Source organism: Podarcis filfolensis, assembly GCF_964270895.1.
Source record: "Podarcis filfolensis genome assembly, chromosome: 8".
Classification (NCBI taxonomy): Eukaryota; Metazoa; Chordata; class Lepidosauria; order Squamata; family Lacertidae; genus Podarcis; species Podarcis filfolensis.
Genome location: NC_139611.1, coordinates 58,820,088 through 58,833,241, shown reverse-complemented (window position 1 = coordinate 58,833,241; position 13,154 = coordinate 58,820,088). Strand labels below are relative to the sequence as shown.

The following is a 13,154-nucleotide window of genomic DNA, read 5'->3' as shown; positions in this document are numbered from 1 at the left end:
TCATCAAATACAATTGCAGAAAAACAGTGCTGAAAAAAGGAAAAGGAAAATCTTCTTTACACTGAAAAGTTCTTGAAGTAGGTTTGCATAACTGAGAGAGGGAGAGAGGTGTTGCAATGTAAGAATAGCTAACTAGGTGGTCCTCCTTTGCCCAAGCTATCCAAGTATCTACAAGTCAGCTGTGAAACAAGAAACCTGCTTTATTAATTTATTAAGATATACCAGGCAAGTCCAACTCCCAAGAGACTGCGATCTACTCCCACTATAAAAAAAACTGTCAGTGATCTACCCATTGGCTTTTGGGGGGGGGGGGGAGGAAGACCCAAAGTTGTTGAACAATAAGGTTGAATTAATCCTGAATTGGGCCTGGTCTGAAATGAGTTGAGGTCGTTTCAGATGGGTCCCAAGTAGGTTGACTCATTCTGAAGGGCTTTGAACTGATCCTGGACCTACTAGTAGAGTGGATCCCTTGCAGAAGGGCTATCATGCCTCCAGCTTTTACGAACTCATGTGAAGAAACAACAAGAATAAGAAAGTTATGGCCATTTTACTTTTAATTTTTTCATTTCATTTTTTGAACAAAGCAAATTTTAAAGCGGCCAGCACAGAAAACCTGGATTTTACTGTCTGAAATTTGTAAGGATTAATCCCCCCTTGAGGGAATACCATGACTCCATGCACCTATGTGGAAAAAACCAGATATGTCGTGCCCATTTTGGTTTCCCAGTGCAAGTTAATGGGAGGACCGAAGGTTTGCATTTCTGGATTTGGGGTTTGACTCAATTCAAAGCAAATCAGAGCCACAAATCAAGGTCTGAATTGAATTGGGGGGGGGTGCTGCTTGTGCAGCCTTAAAGGTAAAGGTAAAGGTAAGGGACCCCTGGCCATTAGGTCCAGTTGTGACTGACTCTGGGGTTGAGGCGCTCATCTCGCTTTATTGGCTGAGGGAGCCAGCGTACAGCTTCCGGATCATGTGGCCAGCATGACTAAGCCACTTCTGGCGAACCAGAGCAGCACACGGAAATGCCGTTTACCTTCCCGCCGGAGCGGTACCTATTTATCTACTTGCACTTTGATGTGCTTTCGAACTGCTAGGTTGGCAGGAGCAGGGACCAAGCAATGGGAGCTCACCCTGTCACGGGGATTCGAACCACCGACCTTCTGATCGGCAAGTCCTAGGCTCTGTGGTTGAACCCCCAGCGCCACCCGTGTCCCTTAGCCATCACTAACTCTTATAGTAGCAAACTCCTGATGTTCTTTTTTGGGTCCATTGTGGATCTTCCAACATTCAGCTTCACTGCCTCCTCCTAAGTTCTTGTATCATGAGAAAGGGAGAGGATCTCTCTGTCTACTTTCTCCTCACAGTGCATAATTTTATACACCTCTATTAAGTCCCACTATACTTGCCTTTCCCCCCTAAACTAAAAAGTGTAAATGAAGGTCACCCTGTGAAAACCACATATGAGCAGAAAATTGAGTCTGGCCAATCTCAACATAACCTTCAAGCTGATGGACTCAGCTAGGGAGTCTATTAGGCAGCAGGGCGGGTAGAATGCCAACAGAATTTCTAAACTATTCCGGGCCTCAAATTCTAGGAGCACACCTTCCTTCGTAGGCAAGACAGCCAGCCACTGGGTAATTTTGAAGAGCCAAGATACTTTTACAGATTGCTGTCATTCCACATCCACGGGCAGAGACAATATTGATGGCCCTCCATCCTAAAGTGATACTATTACAAAACATATCTGAGCAAACACAGATGCCGCAGCCAACCAGGTCTCACTGATGCACAAAGATCCCATCCTGAATGTATTAAGTAAGAGAGGAGAAAGACAGAGACAAAAGGTCTTGCTTCTTGCAGTCTCGAGTTCATAACAATATTCTCACTCCCACCCTCTCAATTCAAACAAGCTCCCCATACATCCGTCCTTCTTTCTCCAAGGTCCAACTACTGTAATCCCTCCAACACATAACATAGGCAAAGAATGACTCTGACACAACACTTCTAAGATGGCCTTTACAGATGTCAAACCTTCAGTACATAGACACAGAATAGCTACAATGGAAAGATTCAGTAGGATTCAGCTCATGGGGCTACCCTAACACAACATCTGCAACTCAGTCTATTCCCCTGGATTTGAGTAGCAATGTAGTGCCTAGCCAGGGGTGAGTATTATCACAATGCTCTCCTGCCAGTTAGTATTCCTTCCTGCCACAGGGGGAGAATCTAGTGTGCAGGAGAGTGGGAATGGCAAAACAGAAATGGAAGAAATAGGATAACATTAACAGTGGGTTAAAAATGACTGTTTGCAAGGGATGACCTGTGTAGATGCATCTTGTAGCTGTCCCCACACAAACTTCATTGCTATGCACTAGAGACTTCCCTGCTACCCAAATCAGTCACCCTTCCCCTCTCTCAGTCATATGGGTGTGCCCACCATCTGCATGTGTGCTCTTACACAAACCCACACTATAGCAGGATGAAGTGTACTTACACTTTGGTGTACTCCCAAGTCACACACTGTGGATGCGAGGTACCCTGTGGACAAAGCAGAGAAGGACTGTGATCAGTTGGGTGTCAAGTGCCAGCATGGCTAAACTGGGTATTGTGAATACAATGAACATAATTTTCTGGTTTCGGTGGCTACTTATGAGGGGTTTGGTTTTGTCCTCAAAAGGGCAAAGCTCTGCCCAGATGTGCAATGTATTTCAGAAGGTTGCATTTCAGAAGGGCTTATTGTCAGCTGCCCTAAGAGCAGTGCTTGAAAGGTGGGATAGAAACAACCTTAATAATGAAAGATCTTCATCATCTGATTCAAAGGAGAATTCTTACTCCTTAATAAATACTTTTTTAAAAAGAAGAAGCAGCTGCCATGCTGAGCAAAAATACATTGAGCCATGGAATATTTTTCTTTTCTTTTTCAGAGAAGTCTTATTAAAGAGGATTTTCCCTTGACAAAAATATTTTCAGATTGCACTGGGAATAAATACCAGACTGTGTTGCTGTTTCTTTTTGTGCTCATTCCTCTGTTTATTAATAATTCTTTTTGTTCCACAAGTGTTGTTTTTCTCCCTGACCACCAACCCCCCAAAGACAAATGGGGGAGGGGAGCACATCTCAACTTACCTTGCCAGACATATATTGTTTTCATTAGGGAAATTCACTTTCCCTTGAAACCCAAGACTGTTTTCTACTTGAAATTCTGTGATTGTGGGTATTTTGCACCAACTATGTTTGAGGGGAACACAAGTCACCTTCATTATCCAGCTTTTGTTGTATGCTGAAGATACACCTCTTCATGCTGTCACTTGAAAGACATGTAGTTTAGGACACACTCTACTTGTGACTTAAATTTGTTTTAAAGTGTTTTAAATGTTATATTTCACACTGATGTGATTTTCCCTTGGACCTCACAGTGAAGGGCGGGCAGTAATGGGTATGGGCACTACTGCAGGAGAACCTTATACCACTTACATTGATGATATGGGACAACTCCACCATGATCAAGGGCTCCATGGCCTTGGTTGGGGGCTTCACCGTCACCGTGAGAACTTTGGACATGACAGCCAGAGGACTTCTGTGGGTGGAAGAGAAACAGGTTGTTTGCAAGCAATCCTTTTGGCATTTGAGTGTGTGATGTCATGCACATACCCCTTCCACATGCCACCTCCACAGCCACTCACCTAGGAGGAGGCAGGATTAATCCCAATGTGCGATACAAGATGGCACCAATGACAAAATAAGATGATTCATCTGTTTCTGCAGAGAAATATGGGGGAGGGAGGAAAGAACAGTATTGATTTACAGTAGGTTGTGATTAGAGACAGTTCTAGACCAGCTCATACTAGTTGATGGGGGGAGCTCATTTGGGCTTGAACTGGAATGAGCTAGCTCTGGGCAAGGTAATTTGGTTTGGCACGTGCTTGAATTAAGCTGGTTAAGGTTGGCCACATTTTATACTATGGTTCAGTTATGCTCCCATACTGGGAATATGGGAATATGAGGTCTTCAGGCTGTTACACCCCAACTCTCCTGAGATTCTCATTCTCCTCACACAGATGTACAGGAAAGGGAGTGCTGAAACAGCTGCTCACACTCCACCCCATTCCAAGTCAGGCCATTGGTTCATCTGGCTCTGTAGTCTCCACACTGATTGGCAGCTTTGCAGGGTTTCAGGCAGGGAACATCCCCAGTTTTACCCTGGAATATTTTGCATGCAAATCACATGCTCTAAGCTACAGCCATTCCATTGTTACAACAAGGTCAGTATTATTTACACTGACAGGTAGTGGCTCTCTGGGGTATAATCCTGGAGCCTTTTCCTGCCCCACCTGGAGAGGTCATGCATTTAATCTGAGGCTTTTTGTGTACCAAGTGTGTGAGCTGTGCCCCTTTCTCTTCAGGAAGAATCCAGGCTCTCTTAGCTCTCTCTTCAAAGAATGTTTAAAATCCAGATATAGAATGAGAGATCTAAGAGGCTCCCAAATTCCAGGGTCACAGAACAGTACAGGAGCGTGGGAACATAGGAAGTTGCCTTATACCAAGCGAGACCATTGTTCCATCAAGCTCAGTATGGTCTACACTGGCTGCTAGGCTTTTACACAACTCTCCAGTGTTTTGGACAGGAGTCTCTCTCTCTCAGCCCTACCTGGAGGTACCAGGGGCTGAACCTGGGACCTAGATGCATTACCACTGAGCCGTAGCTCTTCCCCAACACACACGGACACAGGCCACATACCAGATGAGGAGAGGCTGAGCACTTCCTTGGGGATGAAGATCTTATCCTCAGAGTGGCGGGCCCAGTCTTTCATTCCACGCCGCCCCTTCATGGGGAAGTTGATGTCACTGGAGACAGCAGAAACCGGCTCTCTCTGGATGCTGATTACTGCCAAGGGTGGGAGAAAGAAAGTGGGGAGGGGAGGGTGTCACTACTGGGTATTGTGGGGGGGGGCTCATTTTGCCCCTCTGCCAACACTCCAGACCTCTAGAACCTCAGTGGTGGAGGGACCAAGCCTAGTATGCTAATTGGGACAGTGGAGACAGTGGACTCAGAGCCCCCTTGACTGCAAGTGAATGCGAGTGGTATTCCCTATCGTTTTTTTTAGTCTGTGAACACTACCTAAATAATTACAACGTTCCCCTTCCCATTGAAATGCCTGTAAACTAATGATGTAATCAATCACATTAGTTTTGGCCCCAGTGGATAGTGAGACAAGATGTGGGTTGTAGTAGAAGCTGAACTGTAGTGGAATGGAGGCAGAGCTGATTGCAATGAATGCAGGACTGGATGGAAGTTGCCACCTTCTCACCACCATACTCAAGAAGACCTAGCAACCGACCTCAGGGACCCTGGATTGGAGCAGACACAACCTCCAGGACTGTGGATTTGGTGTACAACCACCCTGCCCTGTTCCCTTCCCTACAACAAAGCAAGGAAGCCATCCCTCCATTCTCTTCCAGCCACTCACCCAAGTTGTCCGTGACAATGAGGGAACTCTGGAAGGCCTTGAGTGCGTCTCCGACCAGGTGGATGAAATCCTCCACCACCTTCATCAGGAGCACAGAGCCAGGCATGACCTGTGAGGCAGAAGGAGGTGTTAACACAGGCTGGGGGTCCCCACAGCCTAGCCCCACACACAAGGCATGTCAGCTCACCTGCTGTGCATCTTCCCACTTCTCCCTGTTTTCCGCATCCACCATGTAACTGACGACCTGGAAGAACCGCTGTGGGAGCAGAGGAGAGGTTGAAGTACAGGCGCTGGGAAGGCTCCAGCTGTCAACCTTCACCAACCTGGCATCCTTCAGATGCTTTGGACTACAGCTCCAATTAGCTCCAGCACATTGCTGGCTGGAGTTAATCAAAGATGTAGTCAAAAAACATCTGGAGAGTATCAGGTTGGCGAAGGATGCTGTATTCAAAATTGATCTTGTGGGTAGGCAGGAGCCCTCTTGAGAAATACTGCTACTCATGAACACTGTTTTTCTTTTGTTTTTGTTTTTGCTAAAGTGTTCATATGAAATATTAGCTGATATCATCATGTGTGTATTAAATGATTCAGCTCAGCAGGAACATCCATAACCTCAACATTTTGCAGTTGGTAAATTACATTAGGCAATTCTCCTCAAAATCCAGCTTTTGGCAGGGGAGAGGGAAGAAGCCTAAGTGCGCAGGGATGAGTATGAAACTCTGCAGGCAGCACCTGGCAAAATCTCAAGGCATAGGGAATAGCTAAGCAGAGTTTCTAGTGGCAAGAGGAGGAACACAACTGCCACAAGTCACTTAATGCAAAATAAGCAGATCTCTGCCAGCCTGTTCGATCTGCAAAAAATTATGCAAGTCACAGAATATTGCCTTTCTTGTGGAAGAATTTGGTTTTGTTTGAAAGACCTCTGGATTCATGGCTTCTTGTTGCTACTACTGCCTATTAGGGATACTGGACTATTTTGCCTGGTCTACATTTTAGTGGATCACTGAATTTTCAGTGACTTGACTTAATTTGCATTTCCTAGACTAATATGCAAATTATAACACAGTTACTCTTTTGGCCTGTAAAAAATTTGTGATGAAATTTTTGGCTCAAAATTTGCCTTTTTGGGGGGTGGGGAATGCAGACTAAAATGCATTTTTAGGAGAAAATATTTAAATGTGCATTTTTGTGTGTTTTAATCATAGAAAAGGAGACAGAATGGACTCATGACTGAACACATGGAAAACTGACACTAACAGGAAATTGGCTGATTTGTCCATCCCTGTCATATAGTGAGGCAAACAAGCCTCTTTTGTTACAATGGCCCTGCAACACGTGTGCCTTGAAACTGCATCTTTCCCATCCAGAATGGTACCTGAACATCATCTGAGGAAGGGATGTAGGTGGCTCTCTTGTAAGTGTCTGTGACATTGCGCAGGATCTCCACTGAGAAGAGCAGGTCTCCGCTGTAGTACGTCTTCCGGGCTACAAGCTCCAGCAGGCCACGGACCACCTGAGACATTCCCTCACCCGCCAGCATGCGCTGCCCCTTGGCCAAATGCTCTCGGAGCTTTGATCAGATGGAGGAGTGTGGGAAGAGACAGAAAGAGATGGAGAAAGATAAGGCCAGGGATGGAGTAGGATCTGTGTGCCATTAGGCTTACAGTGAGAGACCCTGAGTGGAGGATTCTCTAGCCAAGGCCCATTGTAATTCAGTGGAAGAGCAGCACACCTGGTTTGCATGCCCAAGGCTCCTGTTTCAATCCCCAGGAACGCCAGTGAAAAAGGATTTCATGTAACAGGTCCGCCAATGCAGATCAACTTCCACCCACCCGGTGCCCTCCAGGTGTTTTGGACTTTATAACTTCCATCAGTCCCAGCAAGCATGGCCAGCTGGCTGACTGGGGCTGATGGGATCTGTACCTCAAAACATCTTGAGGGCACAAAGCTGGTGAAAGCTGGTACAGATAATAATACAAAGATAAACGTGTCAACAGACTACATAAGGCAGATCCTCGGACTAAGGGCTTGTTTCTGAGCAGGCACACAAAGGATTGCATGTTCCTGTGATAATTACTTAATTAAATACTTCCCCAACACATTTTGCACTATCTTTGCCAGGGGAGAATGCAAATCCATACACACATGCTTGCCCACCAACAAGCTCATTGCTGAAAATGCCAGCATCAGTCATAATTGATTTGATCGGTATCAGTGCATTCATCTAAACTGATTTTGCTACTGCATTTTCTGTGCAGTTTGTGCAACCCTCCCTTTCCATGCTTAGCAGCACCTGTCCCACCCCTATATCAACCCCCTCCCCCTTTTTTATATATAAAAAAGACAAGATTGGGAAAGGGCTGAGACCGTAGCCAAAAGGGATAAAAAGGGAAGAGAGAAGGTCTGTTTGCCAGCCAGAGTCTGCACCTACTGAGAGATGTAAGTATCGGTACTCGTGGGAGATGCAGCGTGCGAAGCTGGGCGTGCCCCAGAAAGCCACGCCTTGGGAGTTGAGCAAGCACCGGCGGCTGGCAGACCCTAGGAAAGAAGGTAAACCAACAGGTAGCACTTGTGGCTGAAGGTGCCCCAAATGCCCAGTCACCTCCAGGCCAGTCCCCAGAAAGAACCCCAAAACAAGGGGGTGTTTGCAACAGGAAATGGGCTGAACTTTGGAGGAGAAGGGCATCTGGTGGTCCTTTTAGGCTCACAAACTGACCAGCAAGGCATGTTTGATGCATGTACTTTTTGGGATCCCATCCTTCACCATAAATCCATCACAAGGCAAGTCATCATAAGCACATTATGTAAATCCCATCACATCCAGGTACACCACAATCAAACTAAAAAGCAATCTACCTCTTCCTACCTTTGTCAGAATGACTATCTTAAAACAAGCTGAACTTCAGCAGCTCTGGCAAAATAATGACACATAAAAAAATAAATGTTTTTGCCTAATACTGAAAGCTCACCAGTTCAGTGACAACCTAAATTAGGGTTGCCATACAGATATATCTGGAATACTGCAGTCGGCAGCAGTGTCCGGGCGGAAATTGAGGAAATGTCTGGGAAAATCCAGATGTATGGTAACCCATATTGGCAGTGTCATTTTTGCCATTTCCCCGTAAAATAGCTTCAACACAATTTTTTTAAAGCAATTTTGCCCAAAAAGCTCAACAACTTTTCTGTCTGGATTTTCACTGTTTGACATATGGCAACCCTAGCCTAAACCTCCTCTGGAAGTATGTTCCACTATTGGAGGAGGACTCTCGACTGAGAAAGCCCTATGATTCTGACTTTAGCCACAGAGGTTGCCCCAACAGCTCTCAAGCCATGAACTAGGGTGTGTGTTCCCAAACCGTTTAGGATTTTATAGACCAGTACTTGGAACTGAGCTTGGCAGCTGGTGCAGTTACGTTTCTGTAGCAGTGCAGATCTGTCAAGACTGGTATGTGATCTCATGCAATCTCTGGGGCATCTTTAAGAGCAGCTCCACATAGAGCATATTACAATAATCAAGTCTGGAGATTATTAGGGGATGGGTTTTTATGGCCAAGCTATCAGAGTTTAGGAGCAGCCACAGCTGGCCAACTAGATGGCGTTGGAAAAGCCACACAACACTGCAGCCAACTGAGCCTTTAGCAACAAGGTAGACTCAAGAAAGGCATTCAGACTTGGCCTTTCAGAAGGAGTGCAACCACATCCAGATGGGGCTGATCACCCAGTCCTTGGACCCCCAAACCACCAATCCATAGCACCTCCATCTTGCCAGGATTAGACTTCAGTTTATGGTCCTCATCCAGCCCACTATCACCCCAAAATGCAGATTTACCACCTGAAGAGCTTCATCTAATTTTGATATTAAAGACAGAGCTCCCACCAGCACCCCACTCATGGAACTCCCCCTGGTGCCCACATTGTTTCTCAGGTGCCAGGAAGGGACCTTTTGATGTTCCCAGGCTCTACAGTCCTGATCTATTTGAATAGTTGTAAAGACCTGTTGTAAAATACAAAGGTCTGGTTCTTGAGCTTCTCAGCTATGCCAGCCTGCAGCTGACACACCTAAAAAAGGAGAAAAACACCTCGCTGCCTTTAACCCTAACATGAGCAACCTTGGATGCAGCTGTCACTCTGCTCTGCTGCTCCCCAGATGAAGCTTAAGTTTCCTTCAGAGAGCTAGTTTATTTGGGTGAACATTTTGCAAATCCTTACATCCCTTGCCCCTGTCCTGCTCCTCACCATTCATCTTGAAGACTGTTATCTTTAAATCCCTCTCCCCACCCAAGAAACCCCTCTCTTTCCAACTATGTTTGTAAATGTGCTTATTATGGGGCTTTAATAAAAACATTTAAAATATTGTACCTTTAATAGACATTCTCAGCAGACCATGGCACAGACATGAACTCCAGACCCAGAGAGGTCAGGGCCTCTAGTACCATCTTTTTATAGAATATGATGCTCCTGGCTTCCCCATGTGCAGTGCTGAGGACAAGCCTTGCACACTGCATTATATTTCAGTGTGGGCTTCTTTCTCCCTTAGCAACTGAGCTATTCTTTCAAGTAGTAGTGTTTTTTTCCATTAAGAAACCCCAATAATGTAGAAATTGCATGCAGCCAGATCTGTGCCTTTTTCAACGCTGTTAAATTTGCAAGTGCCCACAAATCTGCAAGGGGAGCAGAGGGAATATTCAAAAAGACATATTCATTGGAGGCTTGCAAAATACAAGGCTCTGTGAAAATTTTGCAAAGGAAGCTGGAAAGAGGTTTTGGTTTTAATGAGGAGGTAAACGTGTGTGCAATCTGATTTCTTTAATATTAAGATCAACATGGGTGAAGAATGAAATGCAGGGCAATGCCCAAGAACTGGGGAGTTGCCAAGAGTTATTCATAGACACTTGTACGAAGATAGCCTTGCCAACTTAGTGCCCTCTGAATGCTATTGTACTACAACTCCCATCAGCCCCATCCAGTAGCTGGGGCTTATGGGAGTTGTGGTCCAAAACATCTGGAGAGCACTAGGTTGGTGAAGGATTCAGTAAAGAATATCACAGGGGGTTAGCAACTACCTTGGGACAGTTCTACTTTTGGGACTGAAGAAGCCAGTCATCTTGCAGTACAAACCAGAGCAGAACCATGTAGCTGAAATCTGCTCAGCTAGTGCAGACATCCCTTATGAAGTGGCAGTGCCTTGAGTCCTTAGCAGGAAACTCATGTTGGCAGGTAGACCTGCAGGTCACCTCCTTTCATCTTGCTGTCTGTCATCCACAAGGCTTCATTCTACTTAAAAAATGTGGATCCCCACCCATGCAGCTGCCTACCTGTAGCATTGGATGGGCATTTGTTGTAGACAATCTCACCAGCAGCAGCTTTCTTCCAAGTCATCAACATCACATACTCGTCTTTGCACATTTCATGGTAGGCTGTGGGAGGAACAAAAGAAGAGCCTTGATGTTGTTGGATCAGACCAAAGGCCTATCTAATCTAGCAACCAGATGCCCCCTGGGAAAGTTGAATTTTCCAACTTTCAAATTGCAAAAATGAGGGATGCTAAAAAGCTGTAACATGACTTGTGAATTCGAAAGATGTTTTGGTTAAATTAATAGAATTTAGTTTTGCTTGGTAAGTAAATGTGTGTACAATAGAAACCATTAAAACGATTGCCAATTACTTGCAGTTGTTATTGTTAAACAACCAGGAGTTAGATAACCTCCTTTTTAATCAGCATTTTAGCATTCATTTCTCATATACACATTTTTCCATGCAATTATGCCTAACAGAATGTTTCTTCACTTATATATGCAGTTCTATGCACGTTTCACCCCAGTATATGCATTTTTGCATATATAACTTGGGTGGTGAGCTACATTGCAAAATTCGAAGACCTGTGAATTCCAAACGGTGGTTGTGTTTCGGTTTGCATATTGTTTCAGAAAGCTGTATTAGGTAGGTTTGCCTTTCAATGAGAACTCAGCTGAATCCATAGTTGATGAAATGTGAACAGGCTGATGTATGAGTGGATGGTTTGTTCAGCATAGCAGGTATATGTATGTATCAAGTGAGAAAAGCCACAATTATTTTTTTTTTGAGGAATGCATGCGTGCATTTTGATAGACTTTTTGGATAAGAGAGTTTGCTGTACTTAAGGAAACAACAACCAGACTGTCAGAACCAGGAATGGAGAGCATACTTGAACCCTGAGCCTTCTGGGACTTGCTCTGTTGACCAGATAGAAGAAAAAAACTATGATCCTAGAATTCATATCAGATCCTGCAAATCTAGCGCCTTCATGATGTCTGTCAATCACAAAACATGAATGTCTTGTCTCTTTATTACCTTCTCTTCCTTAGCAGCCTGGGCCCACACAGTCCTAGGTGGCTCACTAGGTTAATTCATCTCCCCAGAAACCCTAATATAGTAAGGTTACCAGATTTTGTTCAATGAATCTGGGGACACTTTTCAACTTCAGTCAGAATGGATGGATTTTGTCAGGGGACTGATTTGTAAATCAGCGGACAGCTGGTAACCTGATAATATAGAGCTGTGGGGAGGGGCTGGGGGAAGGGAACTGAGAGATGGGCAACACAAACCAAATGGAGAGGTGATTTGCAAAGATACAAATTGCAGATGGGTAGCACACCGTGTTAGGTGTGGTGGGTGGGCAGAAAAAGTGAAGGACCAATAGAAGGATAGGCTGCTCACATGACACAATGAGGCTGAGTCATTTTAGTATGAATGAATGAATGAATGAATGAATGAATCCTTTTGTTAGAGGAAAGGCGAGGACCTCTTGTCACTTTCCAGAATAAACTGGGATGTCTGGTGGAGCGCTGCTTGGGAAGGACTCGGCCAGGCAGCAAGGCCAGTTACCTGGGCATTTCTTCTCGTTGCATGTCTTGACTTCCTCCCCACTGCCCTCGCATGGGTAGCCTTGCACGCCCGTCCCCTGGCACATGCGGAAGCGTCTCTGCCAGCCCGTATCGCACGTCTTGGAGCACAAACTCCAGTGGTTCCATGGGCCCCACTTGCTATCAGCTTCAGTTCAGGGGAGCAGAAAGGAAGAATTAGTAGACCTTTCTAAACCATCTCTCTCTTGCTCACACACCCTCCCAATTTAGAGTCATATTAGCTGGAGGACTTGACAGAATGGCAAGGAGATAGAAGAAGTCCTTCTTTATCATTGGGATGCAACTGTGCCGGCTGATAATTACTTTAATCAAATATTCCACAGATGATTAAACGCATTTATCAATAATTCAGATCTCATTTAAGCTAAAATGCCCCTCTCCCCTTCCCAACCGGGCCATGACCGCAAGGGTGCCCTTTAACAAATGGGATTCATTTTCATTCCTCAGGAGGCAAGTTTCTTTCAAGGTTCTGAATCCTGCAGATTTCAACCAGCTTGAGCTGCAGGGTTTAATGTGCCTTGCTACCAAATGCAGTAAGAGACAACGCCACTTCAAGAACTGAAACCCACCTCAAACCAACAAGCAGACAGCTGGCCAGATCTGGATCCAGGTTTCCCACATTCAAAGCCAGCACAAAAGCCTCCAATTCCCCAAATTTCTGTTGATAGCAGAGGCACACTTTCCTTGAATTAAAACTGGAAGCACACTTCATCATCTACCACCAAAAAGGCTGTGCAAGAATTGCCCATCCTTGGAGGAGTGGAGCCACACCTTAGTTTCTGT

At 45.1% G+C, this 13,154-nt stretch overlaps 1 protein-coding gene across 4 annotated transcripts in view; it reads right to left on the bottom strand.

The window, feature by feature from the left end:
- Positions 1-13,154, bottom strand: part of ADGRB2 (adhesion G protein-coupled receptor B2) — a 162,311-nt gene that overhangs the window by 50,812 nt on the left and 98,345 nt on the right. For all 4 annotated transcript variants that reach the window (XM_083625135.1, XM_083625136.1, XM_083625134.1 and 1 more), the window contains exons 6-15: positions 12,334-12,498; positions 10,785-10,886; positions 7,901-8,007; positions 6,845-7,039; positions 5,657-5,725; positions 5,470-5,578; positions 4,740-4,886; positions 3,685-3,760; positions 3,476-3,578; positions 2,496-2,539 (exon numbers count right to left, since the gene is read on the bottom strand). In XM_083625135.1, coding sequence (XP_083481261.1) covers positions 2,496-2,539; positions 3,476-3,578; positions 3,685-3,760; positions 4,740-4,886; positions 5,470-5,578; positions 5,657-5,725; positions 6,845-7,039; positions 7,901-8,007; positions 10,785-10,886; positions 12,334-12,498 — 1,117 coding nt within the window. The remainder of the gene's footprint in view (positions 1-2,495; positions 2,540-3,475; positions 3,579-3,684; positions 3,761-4,739; positions 4,887-5,469; positions 5,579-5,656; positions 5,726-6,844; positions 7,040-7,900; positions 8,008-10,784; positions 10,887-12,333; positions 12,499-13,154) is intronic.